We start from the raw sequence: 19,275 nt of genomic DNA, 5'->3' as shown, positions 1-19,275 counted from the left end.
GTATTGGATCTATTAGTAAATTACTAATTTTCTTAGATGTAATAATGGTGTTTAAGTTATATATTAGAACATTCTTATTTTAAAGAAATGTAAAAACCTTAGGATTGATGTATCATGATATCTGGAACTGTCAAATGGTTCCGAAAAAAATGACATAAAAAAGAGAAAAGCTGGCATGTGGTAAAAATGCTTTATTCAGGAGGCAGAGAAGCCCTATCGTGTAGCAGAAAGGGGTCTGCAGTCTAGTCCCGGCCTCCCGCATATTAGCTGTGGGACATTGGTAAACTTGCCCCCTTCACTTGGCCTGACTGCTGCATCTAAAGAGTTCCTTCCGAATGCTTCTCGGCTCTGACAGGGCTGTGTTTCCATCCCTGTTCCGTGGTCCCTGGATTGGGATGCAGTGCCAGTGCGCCTGGTGCGGGCTTCCTGGTTCCCCTGGCATGCGTGCGTGTTGAGAAGTAACGGGCGGCCCAGGGTGATGGCCAGGAACACCGGGCACTCTGCCCGAGACGCATGCACCCCCACCCTGGGCCAGACGCGCCAGGCTCCCCTTCTGCCGCGGGTGCTCTGCACCCCTGGAGTGCCATGGGCTGTGCGCGTGCGCCTTCCCTTGATGGTGCAGACCACATGGCTTCTGTTCAACACACGGTCTGCTTTCTAAGTACCAGGTGTGGGGATATATTTGGTTCATAGTCAGTACTCAGTGAAAGGGGTGTGTTCTTGGTTTATTTGTTAAATTAATGCAGGAAGAGAAAGCAGTGGTGGCCCGATCTCAGGTGGGTCGTGACCCCCTCCCCACCCCACCCCAAAGAATCCTCGAAGGCTGAGAAGTATGATGCCTGGCAGAGCTACGCACAACTCAAAAGCAGGCATGTATTCAGAGATAATTACTGAGCATCCAGCAGGTCCCAGTTATTGGAGCTACAGAGATGAACAACATCTTTAAACCAACCACAAAAAACCTGCCTCGTGGGGGAGAGAGAAAATCAGCAGACCTTCAGGACAGTGGCAGGGAATGGATAGGTGTTTCCTGAAGGCAGTGGCACTGATCGGAGAAAGGTGAGATGCAAACTGTGGATGTAGGAAAGAGAAGTCGTCTTGAACAAGGGACACACTGGCTCAAGTCAACAGCACATCTGCATGAGGTAAGACTTGAGGTGAAGCCAGTGTGAGGCGCCTTCTGTGTCCGCATTGGAGCTGCCCTCACCCCTTATTCTTTTAACCTCTAAGGAGAAAACTAAGGTCAGAGGCTCCTGAGTGTGACCTGGAGAGCCACCTTGGGCGTTTAGGTCGTAGCACGCAGGCCGTTGGGTCCTGCCTTTGCCGAGAGCCCCAGGGCGGAGGCTTGCCCATGGCGGGCACAGGCTGTGCTGCGGGGGTGTCTCCCACACCGGGTCTCCGAGCCCTGCTTTGCCCACTTACTCTCCGGAGTGCCTGCTCCTCGCAGGGTGATGGCCCACCCCACGGAGAAGATGCTGGGTAGCTTTTCCTCATGCCACTTACTGTACCTGCCACTGTCGCAGGTCTGTCTGGCCAGGTATCATATTTCTCAGCTTGACGAAGAGAAAACGAGAGCTAGAGAGGTAGCAGCTGGGAGCAGGGAGTGGTGTCAGCCCGTGTCACCTGACATCAGCCCAACCCACATTCAGTGGATGTCTGTTAGGTACTTACTCCGTGATAGTTACTGTGGAGAGGGAGAGGAGGCTCCCAGGAGGGTAACCACTCCCTCTGCTTTGCCTGGGACCATCCTGGTTTTAGCGCTGAGTGTCCTGCCCCACCTCCCGGGAAACGCCTCAGTCCCAGGCAAACCTGGGTTCCCGGTCCTGCTGGGCCGACAAGATCAGCCTTCAGGACAGAGTGTGATGACTTGTTCCGTCTGAAGGGAGTGGCCGAGCTGGGCCTTGGGTTGGGCCAGTGCTGGCGGGGAGGGTGAGGTGCGATCCAGGCGACAGAGTGCGCTCCTAGGCTGACCCTCCGCACCCGCGAGAGGGCAGCCTGCACTTTCCCAGAGCGGCGGGTCTGTGTCTCCAGCTGGCCTCCTGGGAGCCTCACTCTCAGTAGGCGCCCCGTCAGCACTGCGGTCTCCTGACTTTCAGATCCCTGGCCGCGGTGATCGGACGGTACTCTGTGACCGAGGCTTTCATTCGGCAGCTAGTCTCTCTGAGGATCAGCGGAGTCGGATTGTAGATGGACTGTTCCCACGGGCATGCGGTCATAAATGCACTTAGTCACAGGTAGAGAGTCATATATTCAACAGTTTGTAGTGTCTGCAACACACGAGGGACCAGATTTACGAAGGGGAAAGCAATAGAGCCCCTGCCTTCAAGGAGCTCACCGTCTAATGGGACAGACGGATGCTGATGCAGGTATTGAGAAGCAGGACAGCCAGGTAAGAGCTTCGGTGAGAGGTAGAGATGAGCACAGTGCTGCGGGGGCCGGTTCTTCTTACAGGTCCAAGTGCTGTTCAGGTTCCAAGCTCAACCCTGGACTTAGTTTTCCAAGGAGCCTCTCTTCATTGGCCCTGTTCCCTTTTTGGCTTTGCACCTTTTTGCCCTTACTTTATGAAATTACACTCTGTCCTTCAAATTTTTGTAGTAAATGCCTGGAAAAGCCCCGAAAGGTATTTGTAGAGTGGAAAGGATTCCACATTCACTGTGCATGGGAAAGAGCGTGGCCGGGATGGGGTGTCACCGCAAGCCCGAGAGAGGTTCGGAGACCTCATTCCTGGTCACGTAGGGAGCGGCGGGGCGGGAGTCCAACAGCTGGTGGGACGTGGAAGCTGCGCTTTTTCAGAAGGAACAGACAGAAGCAGAGGGGGAGACTGACTTCAGGCTACCTTTACTGTGTTTTCCCGTGTATTCGTTTTATCCACAAGTGCATCAGTGGTTTCTTATGTCAAGTCCAGGAATATCTGTGAGTATGTTTCACAGTTACATGCAGAAAGTTTGGGGTGTGTTTGCTCTTTTTCTTTTTAAGTGAGAGATTTCAACAGGGATTCAGTAGTGGTCTCTGACGTATAGCCTAGAAGAGTTAACTGCTGAACCAGTGACAAGACACTGACTGCTGGCCTGGGGCTGGGCTTATGGGCAGAGCTCAGCACGAACGCATGGCTGTCTGAGGGGGGCCCTGAGGTCAGACTAGCCTTGTACAGATGAGGAAACGGAGGCCCAGGGGATGCCGTCTTCCTCCTCTAAGGTCCTGACGAAAGAGCTGTCCCAGCTTTGTTAGTGTATGTCTCACCTGCCACTGGGAGGGAAGTTACAGACTTCAATTTTTGGCCGGGCCCACAAATACCCATACAAAAGCCCAAAATGAGACGAATTGGATTGCTAGCTCTGAAAGAGCCTTCTCCTGGGAGAGAAACTCTGCTTGTACCTGCAGCTCAGAGCAGCCTGTTAGGTCCCAGGGGGCAAAAGTCCATCAGCCTGGCAGCTCGGCACCATGTGAAACCAACCAAACGGCACATTGGACCGATTCCCACTAGTCAGTGGTTGTTTGCTCGCGTGAAGGCAGCCTGTCCGAGATGAGCCCTCAGGAGGACCAGCTTTGGCGCACGTTGTACAGGGCCAGGGCTGGGGGGGACGGGTAGCAATAGTCCTTTTCAGTTTAGTAAAGGGAATTTTGTATATATGTGTTTAAAAAAGAGTTCAGTCGTTCTAATATTCGTCTACCAAATTAACTTTCCTCAAAAAACTGATTTAGACAAATGAAGTGTCTGGTGCCTGTGAATGCGCGTGTAGTATAGAGTTTGTGTATTCATCCCAATGGAGGTGTCGAGAAGACAGTGAATATATGGCGCTCAGAGGCAATGTCTAGGCTGGAGAGCAATCAAGAGTTTATTAAAACAAAACACAAGAAAAAATTTTCGTAACTAGGTGTGGTGATGGATATTAACTAGACTTACTGTGGTGATCATTTTGCAATATATATAAACATTGAATCATTGTGTTATACACCTGAAGCTAATATAACGTTACATGTCAATTATATCTCAGTAAAAATAAAAAATAATAAAATGCTGACTCCTGCAAAACAAAACAAAAATCCCAAAGGGATAATAAGACAAATCTTAAGTAAACAAGTATTTTCTTGCATTTAGGGTTTGTTAGTGGTAATAAAATAAGCATAGATAGACAAGCACTAGTCAAATGGGAACAAAAATAGGGATTTTTGATTAACCACAAGTTCAATTTGAAACCTAAACTGCTAAAAAAAAAAACGACACACACAAAAAGGGACCTGTGGCTATGATTACAATTTAAAAAACAGCGGTTGATGTTGAAGCACCTAGCAGGGGCGAGCACAGTGGTGGGTCCGTTGCTGTATCATGTCCGTTGAACAGCCCCGAGAGGTGTACGTGGTGCCCCAGGTAGGCTCTACACGCAGTGCACTGTCCTAGCCTCGCTGGCTGCTGGCCGCCCCCGCCCAGAATCCCACATCCCCTTCCTGAACCCGCCTGGGGTTGAGAGCTCTTCAGCTTTAAACCCACACCGCAGTTTCTTCAGAAAGTCTCCCCTGTTCCCCCAGTCCCTCCAGGCTGAGTAAGGTGTGTAATTATTTGTCTTATTTCCTGAGTAGCTGTGAGCAGAGACTGTCATATGCATCTCTGCATCACTAAATGTTTGACTCACTGGCATCTGTGCTTGTCAGACGAAGACAAGAGTATCATACCCAGATCCTAAGAGAACATTTGGCAGGTGGGGACTCACTGGGGTGGCACGGGGGCCTGTAGCTGTGTCGTGTGAATGGTGGACGGCAGAGCCAAGGTGTTCCTTCAGTTGTCCACTAGACTGGCAGAGCCGTCCAGAACCCCTTTGTACCTCTGGAGGTCAGGGAGTGGGCTGACCCTCAGAGCAAGGACAACTCAAACCATTCCACAACCAACAGACTGCTTTGGAGAACAGAGCTCCCCGTTGCCAGCCGTTCCATTCAGAGGCTCGGCGTGCTCTTCGGGCTGCTTTAGGAGGCGTGCTGTGCTGAGCAGGAGAGGGGCTGGGTCCTCTGCAGAGCTGTCTTCACAGGGAGCAGTCATCAGGCCCCTGCCCTCTGCCGGGTTCTGGAGGTAGTGGAGAATGAGACCCCTGTGTCTCTGCCCTCAGGGAGCCTGCACCGCGCAGGCCATGTTCCTTTGGGTCTTCCAAAAGCAGACACCAAGACCCCCAGGACGGTTAGATACCAGGGATTTATCAGAAGGTCAGTGAAGGATGGAGGGAGCGGAGGGGCGCGGAGAACCTCGGGCCGAGATGCAGGTCTGACGTCTGCAGGAGGCGAAGGAGCAAGAAGGGCTGAGTAGGAAGCGTCTCAGCCCACAGCACAGTTCCGAGAAAATGTGGGCCTGGCTGATGAGGTTTCCCCTGGGAGGCGCCCCGCGTGGGCCAGCCATCCCTGCCGCCGTTGGGTCATGGGCGGAGAGTGGCCCAGAGGATGTGGCCTCTGTGCAGACGTGGTGGGCGTCCAGAGGGCAGCAGCTGGGACCACTGGTCAGCTCTTCTCCAGAACGGGCTCGTTTGAAGGTGATCAGAAGGGCGGCGCTCCACGGCCTTCGCACAGGGACTCTACCACACGGTTCCTTCCTGGTTTGCTCCCCCAGAGGCATCTCAAGGGCTTCTGTGTCACATGCCAGTAAGCGCTCCGCCTGGGATTTTGGCTCAGATCCCTCTGACTTAACCGAGTCTGTGCTTTGTTACCTAACGCTGTTCCGCGTCTCAGGATCTCTCCCAGCTCCTGAGCCAGCGTTCAGAGCACACACCTACTTGCCCGCGGTCACCATGAGCGCCTACGTGCGTGAGTAGCAGTCAGTGACACAACGTAGCCCAGAACTTGATTAGTAATTAGTTTGTATCGGTGTGGGACTCTGACTTGATCTGAACCAAGATCTGTCTTATTCTGTGTACACTTTACTCTGATTCCTACCTTCGACTTCCTGAGGACACAGCCCCAAAGACTCAGCTCGGGGAGCAGCAACTCCTCCTAATATTCTCGTAGAAGATACATGGTTTCGGGCTCCAGAGCTCAGAGAAGGCAAAGCATAGTGCTGTGTTTGGTTTTCTTTTTGTTTTTCTTTTTTCTCCCCGCCAGTATGATATGGCCGTCTTGTGGGGAAGCCCATGCCTGCTCGGCTCATCACTGATTTCCCCTTAATTACTTGTTGAACGAATAGTGAATTATGAGAAGAAAGATGTAGCACAATTGCACAACAAAACCCATATAATTCACTCCCAGTACATGTGTCCACAAGAGGAGCCTCAGCACAGGGCTTGGACGGCTGGCGTCCAGTGTACCCCAGACTCCTGCACCCTCGGGCAGAGCTGACGGGCCAGCTGAAGGATTGAGACGGAGCAGTGTAGGCCTTTGGAGTGGGTCTGAGAGCGCCGGCACGCGAAGTCATTAGCTGGACAGCCATCAAATGTACGTAGGGATTCGTGTAACGTGAAGTGAGGGAATATGTACAGACAGGTTTGTGTGTGCACATACCCAGAATTGTTGCTAAGATGGTAATCATCTGTACATGGCTCCTCCACCGTCTTGGAGTCGTAGGGGAGCCGGGTCCCGGGAAAGCTCAGCCCGCAGGAGCCCTCAGGCAGGCTGCCTAGGCCGAGTTGAGGTTTCCAGGTCCCTCAGGGCCAATCTCCTGAAAACCATCATTTTGTCACCTGGTGACCACTGGGACCGGGGAGAGAACTTCTCCGAATATTTGGTTTCCCTGCCCTCTTAGATATGGTGAAGGGAACGGGCTGTGACTTTCTCCCGACTGCTTGGTCTCACACACTTTCACTTCTGTATAAATTGGCGCCGACTTGCTGGGCTTGAACTTTCCGTTTCTAATTCTTCAGCCACCCTTTCCGCTAACAGCCACTGCCTCGCTGCTGTTGGTGTGCCTACCTTTGACAACCACGTCTTACCTTTTTTTTTTTTTTTTTTTTTTGCGGTACGCAGGCCTCTCACTTGTGGCCTCTCCCATTGTGGAGCACAGGCTCCGGACGCACAGGCTCAGCGGCCATGGCTCACGGGCCCAGCCGCTCCACGGCATGTGGGATCTTCCCAGACCAGAGCACGAACCCGTGTCCCCTGCATTGGCAGGCGGACTCTCAACCACTGCGCCACCAGGGAAGCCCTGTGTTTCTTTTTTTTTTTGCGGTACACGGGACTGTCACTGCTGTGGCCTCTCCCGTTGCGGAGCATAGGCTCCGGATGCGCAGGCTCAGCGACCATGGCTCATGGGTCCAGCCGCTCCACGGCATGTGGGATCTTCCCGGACCGGGGCATGAACCCGTGTCCCCTGCATCGGCAGGCGGACTCTCAACCACTTGCGCCACCAGGGAAGCCTGTCTTACCTTTTTAATTGGGGGATTCTAATATACTCGAGACTGAGAAAGTAAATGTTTAAGATTATTAGGCTTATATGTAAATGAAGAGGCCGGTGGGCTCCGGGAGACTTGCCCTGCGTGCTGTGGCGGGAGTTGCAGTGTGTGACTTCAGTGATAACTGTCTTCTGTCTCCAGGTGCTTCTTTTGCTTCTTCCCTGGTTTTCTGTCATATGCTGAACAGGGGAATTTGCTTGGAAATGTCTCCACTGAAGCAGGGTGGACCATCTATTCATTTTGATTTTCATCACTCTGTTCTTTAGAAGATCACCTAATCATGTAATTGTCTACATAGCATGTGTGAAGCCACACTATCGTACTATCATAAATTGAGCATTTTGTTGGATGTTGTGGAGAATATTATCTGTATCATGTATTCTAGAGTCAGACAGAACAGGTTGGAAATCCCAGATAAAATCGCTGAGTACCTATGTAAGTTTGTATAAATCTTTCCAAGTCTCTGAGCCACTCTTTTGTCATCTACAAAATGGAGGAAATAAATGGCTGCTTCATAAGTTGCGAAGCTTATGTGCTTTAGTGCATTGTCTTATTTAACACCATGCCTGGAATATCATGGACAGTTGGCAAATTATAGCTGTAATTCCTTTCTAATTCAAGCACCTTTTCTCCTGAAAGAGAAGCTGGGAGTCTCTTCCATGCTATCAAAAACTTTGGCTTAGGGGCTTCCCTGGTGGTACAATGGTTGAGAGTCCGCCTGCCGATGCAGGGGACACGGGTTTGTGCCCCGGTCCGGGAGGATCCCACATGCCGCGGAGCGGCTGGGCCCGTGAGCCATGGCCGCTGAGCCTGCGCATCCGGAGCCTGTGCTCCGCAACGGGAGGGGCCACAACAGTGAGAGGCCCGCGTACCGCAAAAAAAAAAAAAAAACTTTGACATAGAACCTCCTGTCCACCACTCCCCCTGGTCTTTGGAGAGTCAAAACTTATCACCTCACAGAGCGGCCCTTCCACAGACAGTTGGAAGCTCTGGCAACTAGGAAGTTCCTTTGTGTCAAGCGGCAGTTGGCCTCTGTTTCAGAAAAAGACAAAGCCAGCCTCCATCCCTTGTAACTGAGGCTGACGCTTAACGTTTTCTCTTGGTCTGCAGCGAACAGAGTATCTGCCAAGCCCGGGCTTCCGTGATGGTCTACGATGACACCAGTAAGAAGTGGGTACCAATCAAACCTGGCCAGCAGGGATTCAGCCGGATCAACATCTACCACAACACTGCCAGCAACACCTTCAGAGTCGTGGGAGTCAAGCTTCAGGATCAGCAGGTGAGTGCTGGGGTGACAGGCCGTCCCCACACACACCTCACACACACACCTCACACACACACACCACACACACCTCACACACACACCTCACACACACACCACCCACACACACACCACACACACACACACACACCTCACACACACCTCACTTCACACATACACCTCACTTCACACACACACCTCACTTCACACACACACCTCACTTCACACACACACCTCACACACACCACACACACACACCTCACACACACCACTCACACACACACACACACACACACACACACACACTGGTGAACAATGGTCAGAGAACAGCAAGGTCACGATTTAGGGTCAAAGGTCTGGGTTCAGCGTCTGGCTCTGTGTCCTCCTATCCAACGTGTAAGACCTTGAGCAAACTATCTTTTCTGAACTTCATTTTTCTCAGCTGTCTTACACAGGCAGTAATCCACACCCTGCCTACCTCACTGTATTATTGTCATATTAGAATATAAATAAAATAATAGATGTGAAACAGCTTTGAAAAATATATTGTACGAACGTGTTAGTAGTATTCTCTGCCTGCGTACCCATAAGTAATAGAGCTGTGAAGATTTTTGGTCCACCAACCCCCTAAGTCTTACTTTGGGGGGAATATCAAGATGATTTAAAGAATCTGGGATCATTCATCTCCATAATAGTACATCCTGGACAAATCAGATGAGATAGTTTGTGAGTGTACCTGGTAAGTACCTGTGCCAGTAAATACAAGGTAATCCACCTATGTCTGGGGTAGTCGTGTACACATAACTCAGACAGAGTGATCTGACGTGTCGTGGACTGAAATAGAGACGTGGAGAAAGGGCTCGTGTGGTTTCAGCACAGTGACTTTGTTAGAGCTTCAGGCTCTCCCTCCAGCTCTCTTCTTAGAGATGGACAGGGACATTTTCCAGCAGTGAAATCAGCATATCTGTGGTTTAGCATTTATGAACACCTCTGCCTTAAATAGGCAGCCTTTGTCAGTCAGCCCTTGGCTGAGTTGAGCAGCAGGTTTGCTTCTATCTTTGCAAGAATCATCGTGTTCACAAATAGAAAAGAGAGAACAGAAACTGAGGACTCCGTTTTTAGTGTGTTGCCTATTGAATGGGTTTCTGCTTTTGCCAAAATAGTCCTATTAAATTTCAGATTCTTGTGGCTAAAAGGGACCTCCTCACTTCAGAACCCCTGATCAAAGGTGGTCTTTCTGACCTGGAACTCTGGGTACCTTCAGGGGCATCCCTGTCCCTTGTTGATGAGCCTTACAGATAGGCAGGTTATTCTAAAAACCTTCTAGAAGCTGCTTCCCTGTTCTTCTAGTTCACTTATGCTAGCTCTGCCTTTTAGAGGCACACTGCACCATATGCTGCAGGATTTATAACACCTTTAGCCCCAACTATAGCGACAACCAAAAACATCTCACACATTTCCCTGACAGCCAGGGCAGTTCCACCCTGGTACTCGCCTTTGACATAAGGCCCATTATCTCATGCAGTTCCTGAATCATAGTGGGTGTTCCCTAGGTGGCTGGTTTTATTATGACAAGTTTTCCATTCTCTTCATGCCTCTTGGTTGCACTGCAGTGCACTAGGAATATACCATGGTGTGTGGGAACCAACGTGAACCTTGTTCTCGGAAGCCTCAGCTTCCTTCAGAGGAAAGCACATGTTGGGGCTCATTTGGGAGGAGACCTTTCCTGCATTCAGGGAGGGACTGGCAGCAGTCCTCAGTGATCTCCTGGGGAAACTCAGAGAGACGCTGTTGCCTCTGACTTAGAGATCTTCTGGGACCTGATGGAGAAGTTACCAACATAGCCTTCCAGTTGGAATTACACGTTCATCACACAGGCTCCTGGAACATGGTTGCAACTCTGCCCAGGTGGGTGGGACACATTAGCCAGGAACACAAAAAGAGATTCTCAGTAAACCAAGGTATTAGAGAAAGTGGCAGGAAACCTGGTCCATAATAAGTTTTATGGACCCAGGAGAAAATATGGATTTTCACAGGTCTGATTTCCAGTCAGTATGGATTACAAGGTCAGACATCTTAAGAGAGACAGAGATTCCTGGTCTTATAACCAGAGGGGGCTATCTTACATGTTCAGTGCTCTCTATGGCTTACATAGCACTCTTCATGTTTATTATTTCAGCCCCCCAGTAACCCCATGAGGATAATGGTGTAAGAATTGTCTCCCCCGTGTTGCTAAATAGGTGGACATAAAACCAGGTGATCATTTGTGGGGAAAAGGACTGGTAAGTTATAGTATCATTAGCCAAGGTCTAACCTGAATCTCACATTAAAGGTGAAGAAACCAAAAGATGTTTAGTTGAGAATGAGTTACGGCCACTAAAAATGTTAGTGACTCTCAGGCTGAATTAATAGAAGTAGAGGCCCAGAAGGAGGGGTATTATAGTCCTGCTCTCCTCTGCACTGGTTGTACTTTACCGTGAATGTTGGGACCAAATCTGAGTGCCCTAAATGGAATCTGTAAGGAGGAGGGCGTCCAAACTGGTGAGAGGTCTGAAAGCAGCATTAATATGTGGAACAGTTGAAGAAGTAGCAAAAGATATTTACTTGGAGGAGAGAAAAACTGAAAGGGGCATGGCCACAGTTTTCAAATCTCTGAAGAGCTCCTTCTCCATGTGGAGGAGAAATCTTACTTTTTCTGTGAAGCCCTGAGAACAGAACTAGGAATACTGCGTGGATACTATGATGAAGAAGATTTAAACTCCATAAAAGGAAGAGCTTTCTTATAAACACACTACGGAAGAGGGACTATATTGCTTTGTGAGCCCACGAGCCAGCAGGCCATTTGGTAAGCATCCTGGGAAGAACGTCCCATCACTGGGTAGACATTTGGATGAGACCACAGAGGCCTTTGCCAACCTGTAGATCCTGTGAGTTTTAGACCCAGGTGAACATGTGGGTCAGGAAGACCTTTCCCCACCATCAGCTTCTTTTTCTGTAAAGGGCTCTTGACTATTCTTACTCAGGAGCCTCAGAAACCTGTTAGACAGTATTTGGAGTTACAAGGTCTTCCTTGAAGAGAACTGGAAAACACTCCCACTTGTTCCCACGCTTCCCAAAATAAAACATGTGCAGACGTTGTTAATTGTGGGTTCTTACACAAGAAGTGTGACCTCTTAAAATAAGGTTTACTACAATGAGGTACCACCTCACACTGGTCACAATGGCCATCATCAAAAAATCTACAAACAGTAAATGCTGGAGAGGGTGTGGAGAAAAGGGAACCCTCTTGCACTGTTGGTGGGAATGTAAATTGATACAGCCACTATGCAGAACAGTATGGAGGTTCCTTAAAAAACTAAAAATAGAACTACCATATGACCCAGCAATCCCACTACTGGGCATATACCCTGAGAAAACCATAATTCAGAAAGAGTCATGTACCACAATGTTCACTGCAGCACTATTTACAATAACCAGGAGATGGAAGCAAGTGTCCATAGACAGATGAATGGATAAAGATGTGGCACATATACACAATGGAATATTACTCAGCCATGAAAAGAACGAAATTGAGTTATTTGTAGTGAGGTGGATGGACCTAGAGACTGTCATACAGAGTGAAATAAGTCAGAAAGAGAAAAATAAATACTGTATGCTAACACATATATATGGAATCTAAAAAAAAAAAAAGTTTCTGAAGAACCTAGGGGCAGGACAGGAATAAAGACGCAAACGTAGAGAATGGACTTGAGGACATGGGGAGGGGAAAGGGTAAGCTGGGACGAAGTGAGAGAGTGGCATGGACATATATACACTACTAAATGTAAAATAGATAGCTAGTGGGAAGTAGCCACACAGCACAGGGAGATGAGCTCGGTGCTTTGTGTCCACCTAGGGGGTATGATAGGGAGGGTGGGAGGGAGATGCAAGAGGGAAAAGATACAGGGATATATGTATACATACAGCTGATTTACTTTGTTATACAGCAGCAACTAACATAACATTGTAAAGCAATTATACTCCAATAAAGATGTTAAAAAATAAAATAAAATAAGTTTTATCCTTCAGCATTTGTCTAGATTAGTCCTACCAAAGCTTGGAGAATTAGTTTAATATAAAGCTGATAAGGACACAGGTTGAGAGTAATAGAGTGGAAAAAGATGAACCTTAACAGACACTAACCAAAGAAAATGGTGTGACTATATTAATATTACACAAAGTAGACTTTAAGGCAAGAATTATTTAGTGAAGATAAAGGACCTTTTTAATGATAAAAGAGTCAATTGAAAAGGATGACTTAACAATCCTAAATTTGTAGGCATCTAATATATCTTCAAAATATATAAAGCAAAAATGGACAGATCTAAAGGGAGAAGTAAAGGAATCCAGAAGCCTGGTCGGAGATTCTAATCATACCTGCAAGAGACTGACTCAACAAGCAGACAAAAATAAGTAGACGTAGAAAATTTGAAGAGCATTATTAACCAACTTGACGTAATTTACATTTATAGAAACTACAGGCAGCCACAGTAGAATATACAGTCTTCTCAAGTGTACATTGAGCATTTACCAGAACAGACTACATGCTAGGCCACAAAGCCAACCTCAACAAATTTAAAAGGATTAAAATCATACAGAGTTTTTCTTTGACCACAGAGGAATTAAGCCAGAAATCAGTAATAGAAGGATAACTAGAAAATCTTCAAATGTTTAGAAATAAAGCAGTATACTACTAAATAATCCATAGGACCAAAAAAAAAATCACAATGCAAACTAGAAAATATTTTGAACAGAACAATAGTGAAACTGGAATGTAGCAAAACTTGTGGGATGCAACTAAAGCATGGCATATAGAGAAATGTATAGCTAGAAATGCATAGTCTAGAAAAAGAATGATTGAAAGTCAGTGACCTAAGCTTCTATCTCAATAAGCTAGAAAAAAACACATTAAACCAACAAAAGTAGAAGGAAAAATTAAAAGCAAAACCAAAAATCTAATGAAATAGAAAGCAAGATACACAATAGAGAAAAGCAAAATGTTTTAGTTTTTTTTGAAAAAAAAGAGTCTAGATAGACCCACATATATATGGTCACTTGATTTATGACAAAGCCCCGTTGCACTCAGTGGGCTAAAGATGGTCTTTTCAACAAATGATACCAGAACAATCAGATATCAATATGAAAAAAAAAACTTTACCCCTAGTTCACACTATACCCCCAAATTAATTAAAAATCAACCTAAATATGCAAAGTAAATCAATAAAGTATCTAGAAGAAAATTCAGGAAAATATCTTCATTATATTGAGGGGAAAATACGGGAAAATATCTTTATGACCTTGAACGGGACACACAAAGCATTAACTGTAAAAGAAAAAAAATTAAGTTGGACTTCTTTAAATTTAAGGAGTTTTCTTTGTTAAAAGGCCCCATTAAGAGTGAAAAGGCAAGCTACATACAGGGAGAATATATATACATACACACACACATATGTACATACATACATACATATGGGCAGGGAGAAAGAGGGGGAGAGAGAGAAATGAATATGACAGAGGATTCATATGAAGAATATATACAGAACTCCTACAAATCAAAAAGAAAAAAACAGACAACCTCTTAAAAATGAGCAAAGTGACTGGAACAGGAGTTTCACAAAAGAGAAAAGAGCAGTGGAACAGAAGACATGGCCAGTGAGCACGTGAAGATTGCTCTACGTCATGACTCATAAGGGAAGTACAAACGAAAACTGCAATCACAGTACTGCATGCACAGCAGAAAGGCTAGAATTTAAAGGACTAAAGGCTAAAATTTAAAGCTAAAATTAAAAGGATACCAAATGTTGGTGAGGATGCAGAGCAGCTGGAGTTCCCATTACTGCTGGTGGAGGTGTAATCAATACAGCCTGTTGGAAACATGGCTTGCCAGAACCTAGTAAAACTCAATATACACCTACCCTGTAACCTACTCTCGGGTACCTGCCCAAGAGAAATGAGTGTCTGTGTCCACTGAAAGACCTGTATGAAAATATTCACAGCAGTTTTATTCCTAATCCCCAACAGTTAGAAACTACGAGAATGTCCATCAACAGGAGAATGGATAGGTTATTTATGGTATATCAAAAAATGGAATGTGATGTAGCAATCAAAAAAAACTATATACTTATAAATGCAGTGACACAGATGAATCTCATAGATATTCTATTGAGTGAAAGAACACAGAAACAAAAGTGAACACACCATATGAATCCATTTCTGTGTAGTTCAGGAACAGGCGAAAGTAACTGATGGTGATGCTCAGAAACGTGGACATCTCTGGGGAGGAGTGTATGAAATGAAGCTGATCCACACCCCAAAGTGGACTTGTAGTAATGCACGTGCTCTAAGGAGAGTAAACAAGGGAATGGAGCCATTGAGTAGGTACAGAGATTTTTAACTATCAGCCCATAAGTTCTGTCTGTCCGTTAATGAACACTGATCACCTCTCGAGATGGTCAAGTGACAGTAGGCCATGTGTCATCTGCACATATGTCCAAAACACAGTGCATGGACTCTCCTTTTTTAGAAGGCAGTTTAGAAGTTTCAGAGTAGATCTTTTCAAATAGAAAATATAAATGTTTAAATGGTCATGTCCATTGATCCAGAAATTCTGTTCATAGGAATATTCACACAGATATATGCACAAGGATATTCAGTCCAGCATTATTTATAATATTTTCATTTTACATATGAAGAAGCTAATGCCAGTAACTTTTCCAAGTGTATTCAGCTGCAAAGTAATAAGGCCAGAATTTTAATCCTGAACCGTTTGACTCAAAACCCCCTGCGCAGTCCTTGTACCTAGCACGGTAGTTGTGTTCAGAGCAGTCGTAGACCCTTGTGGGCTATGTCTGGCTAGCAGACACAGCACTCGGTGAGCAGCCTTTCTAACTCTATGCTCTAGGTGTAGATGGATCAGAAATGGTAACCCAAGCGCTGCAGTCGGAGGAGAGGCCAGCCATGTGCACCAAAGAACCCAGAGAACTTCTGGAACAGCTCTATCACACTCTCCCAATCCAATATCTGAAAATCTCTAAAAGCAGAGAATCGGTTTCTGAGGCTCTTTAGAGGTTAGAGCTAGGACCAGAGAAGGAATGATGGGAAGAAAGATTGCAGCCCATTATGCTGGCAGTGAGAAGCAGCACAGAGTCCTAGGCTACAGGCTTGGATTCTAAATTCAGTTCTACCATTATATACCTTGTAAGCTTAGACAAATCACTTATTCTCCCTGGGCCTCAGTTTTCCCAACTGTAAAATGGGAGGATTGAGTTAGACATTCCGTCTGGTCTCTGAGTTCCTTACGCCACACTGTTTCTAGATTCTGGATAGGCATCCACCTTCCCCAGTTCCCACTCCCTCTAAGTCCCCCTCCAAGAACATAGCCAAGCAGAGATATCAAATGTTAGGATTCTAACTCTCACTTCCCCAGATCATCCCCTCAAGTACCTGGAGAGAGTATGTGATACACTGGAGAGTCTTCTTTTATCCTGCTTCAGTATCCCTCAACCATTCTTGATATGATGTGGTTTCCAGACCTTCTTCCATTTGAAACACATCCCTCTGGCTTGCTCTAGTTTATTCATGTCCACTAAAAGTGCAGCACCAAAACCACACAAACACAGACCTTCTGGTATAGACTTAGCCACAGCAGAAAGGAAGAGGGCCTTATCTCCCTCATTCTGGTCACTGTACCGCCATTATTGTGCCCTCTCCTCTGAAGAGCTGTGTTAACCACAGATCACTGTGCTTCTTATCATGCATGTAGCCACAAAACCTCCAGCCCTTTTTCTGATGACCTAGAGCTAAACCCAGAGAGAACCACCGAGGAACCTGGGTATAGATGTTGGCCAAAACTGCAGTGTCAGTATGTAACAACTAAGTTAAGAAACTGTTGTGTTTCTTTAGCTAATTTAGTACATGTGCTTCTCTCCCTCCGTCTCTCTCACTTGATCGCTCTTTTTTCACTATAGGACAATCCAAACCTACCTTCCGCCTGGCTGAGACTTGGGAAAAAGCTCTTGTGGATATTGCCCGTATTTGCCATCCTCTGGCCTTACTTTATCCAACAGCACAGCAGGATGGAGGAGTAAAGGAGAGCATTAAATCAGAGTCCTCATCTTAGCGTCCCAGCCAGCACACAGGGTGTCTCGGCCATGTCCCTTTGCGTCTCCGAATCTTTTCCTGAGCTCTCCTTCCTGACTGGGGGACAACAGACTGAGTTATCTCCAATTCAGGTCACAAAACCCTAGAGCCTCAAAGCCAGAGGAGATCCGAGAAATCATCTTGTACCTCTCCTAAAGCAGAATCTTTCCATTGTATCACTGATAGCAGGCCATCCAGCCTTATCTAGACTCTGCTTGCATATTTCCATCTCTGAGGACCTTAATATTTCTCAGTTAACACTTGCTGACAACCTGTGTGCTAGCAGCTGTGTTAAGTGGTTTCATATGCATAATTTCTCCCCCGCCCTTCCCTTACGCCCCCCACCACCTCTGGCAACCATCAATCTGTTCTCTGTATCCATGAGCTTTTTTTTTCTTTTTTAAGATTCCACATACAAGATAGATCATACGGTTTTTGTCTTTCTCTGTCTGACTTCTTTCCTTTAGCATAATGCCCTTGAGATCCATCCATGTTGTCACAAATGGCTAGATTTCATTCTTTTTTATGGCTGAGTAATATTCCATTGTGTATATACCACAGTTTCTTAATCTGTTCATACATCAGTGGCCACAGGTTATTTCCATATCTTGACTATTGTAAATAATGCTGCCGTGCACATGGGGGTGCATATATGTTTCTGATTTCGTGTTTATATTTTCTTTGGGTAAATACCCAAAAGTGGAATTGCAGGATCCTGTGATAGTTCTATTTTTAACTTTAAGGAACCTCTATACTGTTTTCTGTAGTGGCTGCACCAATTTGCATTCCCACTGACAGTGCACAAGGGTTCCTTTTTCTCCATATCCTTGCCAACACTTTATTTCTTGTCTTTTTGATAACAGCCGTTCTGACATGTGTGAGATGGTATCTCCTTGTGGTTCTGATTTGCATTTCCCTGATCATTAATGATGTTGAGCATCTTTTCTTGTATCTGTTAGCCATCTGTATGTCTTCTTTAGACAAATATCTATTCAGATCTTCTGCCCATTTCTTAATTGGATTGTTTTTCTGCTGTTGAACAATACAGGTTCTTTATATATTTTAGATATTAGTCCCTTATCAGATATGTTTTGCAAACACTTTCTCCCATTCAATAGATTGCCTTTTCATTCTGTTGATGGCTTTCTTTGCTATACAGAAGCTTTTTAGTTTGATGTAGTCCCACTTGTTTATTTTTGCTTTTGTCGCTTTTGTTTTTGGTATCAGGTTCAAAAAATCATCACCAAGGCCTATGTCAAGGAGCTTACCACTTATATTTTCTTCTAGGGGCTTTATGGTTTCAGGTCACAAGTATGTGGAGATTAAACAACATGCTACGGAAGTGGGTTGAAGGAGAAATCAAAGAGAAATTTTAAAAGTACCTGGAAAAAAAAAGAAAGAATATTGCCTTTAGCCTGAAATGTACATGGTGGCCCATTCTCAAGGCTCTGCCTCCCAGGCTTGACCTTTAAAGATGTTAACACCTTCCATTCATATAGAGATAAAAAGCTGCAGAACAGAAAATAACATTTGCCTTGTTGGAGGTTTACAGGAACATGGTGACCAGTCCCTCATGGACAGATTCGAGAACAAAGGATTACCTTAACCCCTCCAGGGTCTGGCCGCACCAAGAAGTTTGCAACAACCAGCCACATCCCCTTTCCTTTTAGTATAAAAGAAGTCTGAATTCTAACCTGGGTAAAAGGGTTCTTTGGGACACGAGTCTGCCATCTTCTTGGTCTGACAGCTTTCTGAATAAAGTTGCTATTCCTTGCCCCCCAAAAAAAGTACCTGGAGACAGGGCTTCCCTGGTGGCACAGTGGTTGAGGGTCCGCCTGCCGATGCAGGAGACACGGGTTCGTGCCCCAGTCCGGGAAGATCCCACATGCCGTGGAGCGGCTGGGCCCGTGAGCCATAGCCGCTGAGCCTGCGCATCTGGAGCCTGTGTTCCGCAACGGGAGAGGCCACAACAGTGAGAGGCCTGCGTACTGCAAAAAAAAAAAAAAAAAAAATTGTACCTGGAGACAAATGAAAATGGAAGTATAACATAACAGAATTTGTGGGATGCAGCAAAAGCAGTTCTGCATTCTACTGCTAAGTTCATAGCAGTCAATGCCTACCTCAAGAAACAAAAGTCACAAACAACCTAACTTTACGCCCCAGGGAACTGGAAAAAGATGAACCAAAGAAGCCCAAAGTTAGTAGAAGGAAGGAAATGACAAAGATGAGAGCAGAAGTCAATGAAATAGGACTTCCCTGGTGGCACAGTGGTTAAGAGTCCACCTGCCAGTGCAGGGAACACGGGTTCGAGCCCTGATCCGGGAAGATCCCACATGCTGCGGAACAACAAAGCCTGTGCACAACAACTACTGAGCCTGAGCTCTAGAGCCTGTGAGCCACAACTGCTGAGCCCACGTGCCCCAACTACTGAAGCCCGCGCGCCTAGTGCCCGCGCTCCACCACAAGAGAAGCTAC

The 19,275-nt window shown here is 46.4% G+C and overlaps 1 protein-coding gene across 3 annotated transcripts in view; it reads left to right on the top strand.

Annotated features, from left to right (window-relative positions):
• Positions 1–19,275, top strand: part of EVL (Enah/Vasp-like) — a 167,138-nt gene that overhangs the window by 95,266 nt on the left and 52,597 nt on the right. For all 3 annotated transcript variants that reach the window (XM_060095650.1, XM_060095651.1, XM_060095649.1), the window contains exon 2: positions 8,472–8,640. In XM_060095650.1, the coding sequence (XP_059951633.1) occupies positions 8,472–8,640 (169 nt within the window). The remainder of the gene's footprint in view (positions 1–8,471; positions 8,641–19,275) is intronic.

The sequence above is a fragment of the Mesoplodon densirostris genome, chromosome 4 (assembly GCF_025265405.1).
Source record: "Mesoplodon densirostris isolate mMesDen1 chromosome 4, mMesDen1 primary haplotype, whole genome shotgun sequence".
Taxonomy (NCBI): domain Eukaryota; kingdom Metazoa; phylum Chordata; class Mammalia; order Artiodactyla; family Ziphiidae; genus Mesoplodon; species Mesoplodon densirostris.
The sequence above is the reverse complement of the archived record's forward strand: the minus strand, read 5'-3'. Positions and strand labels throughout refer to the sequence as shown.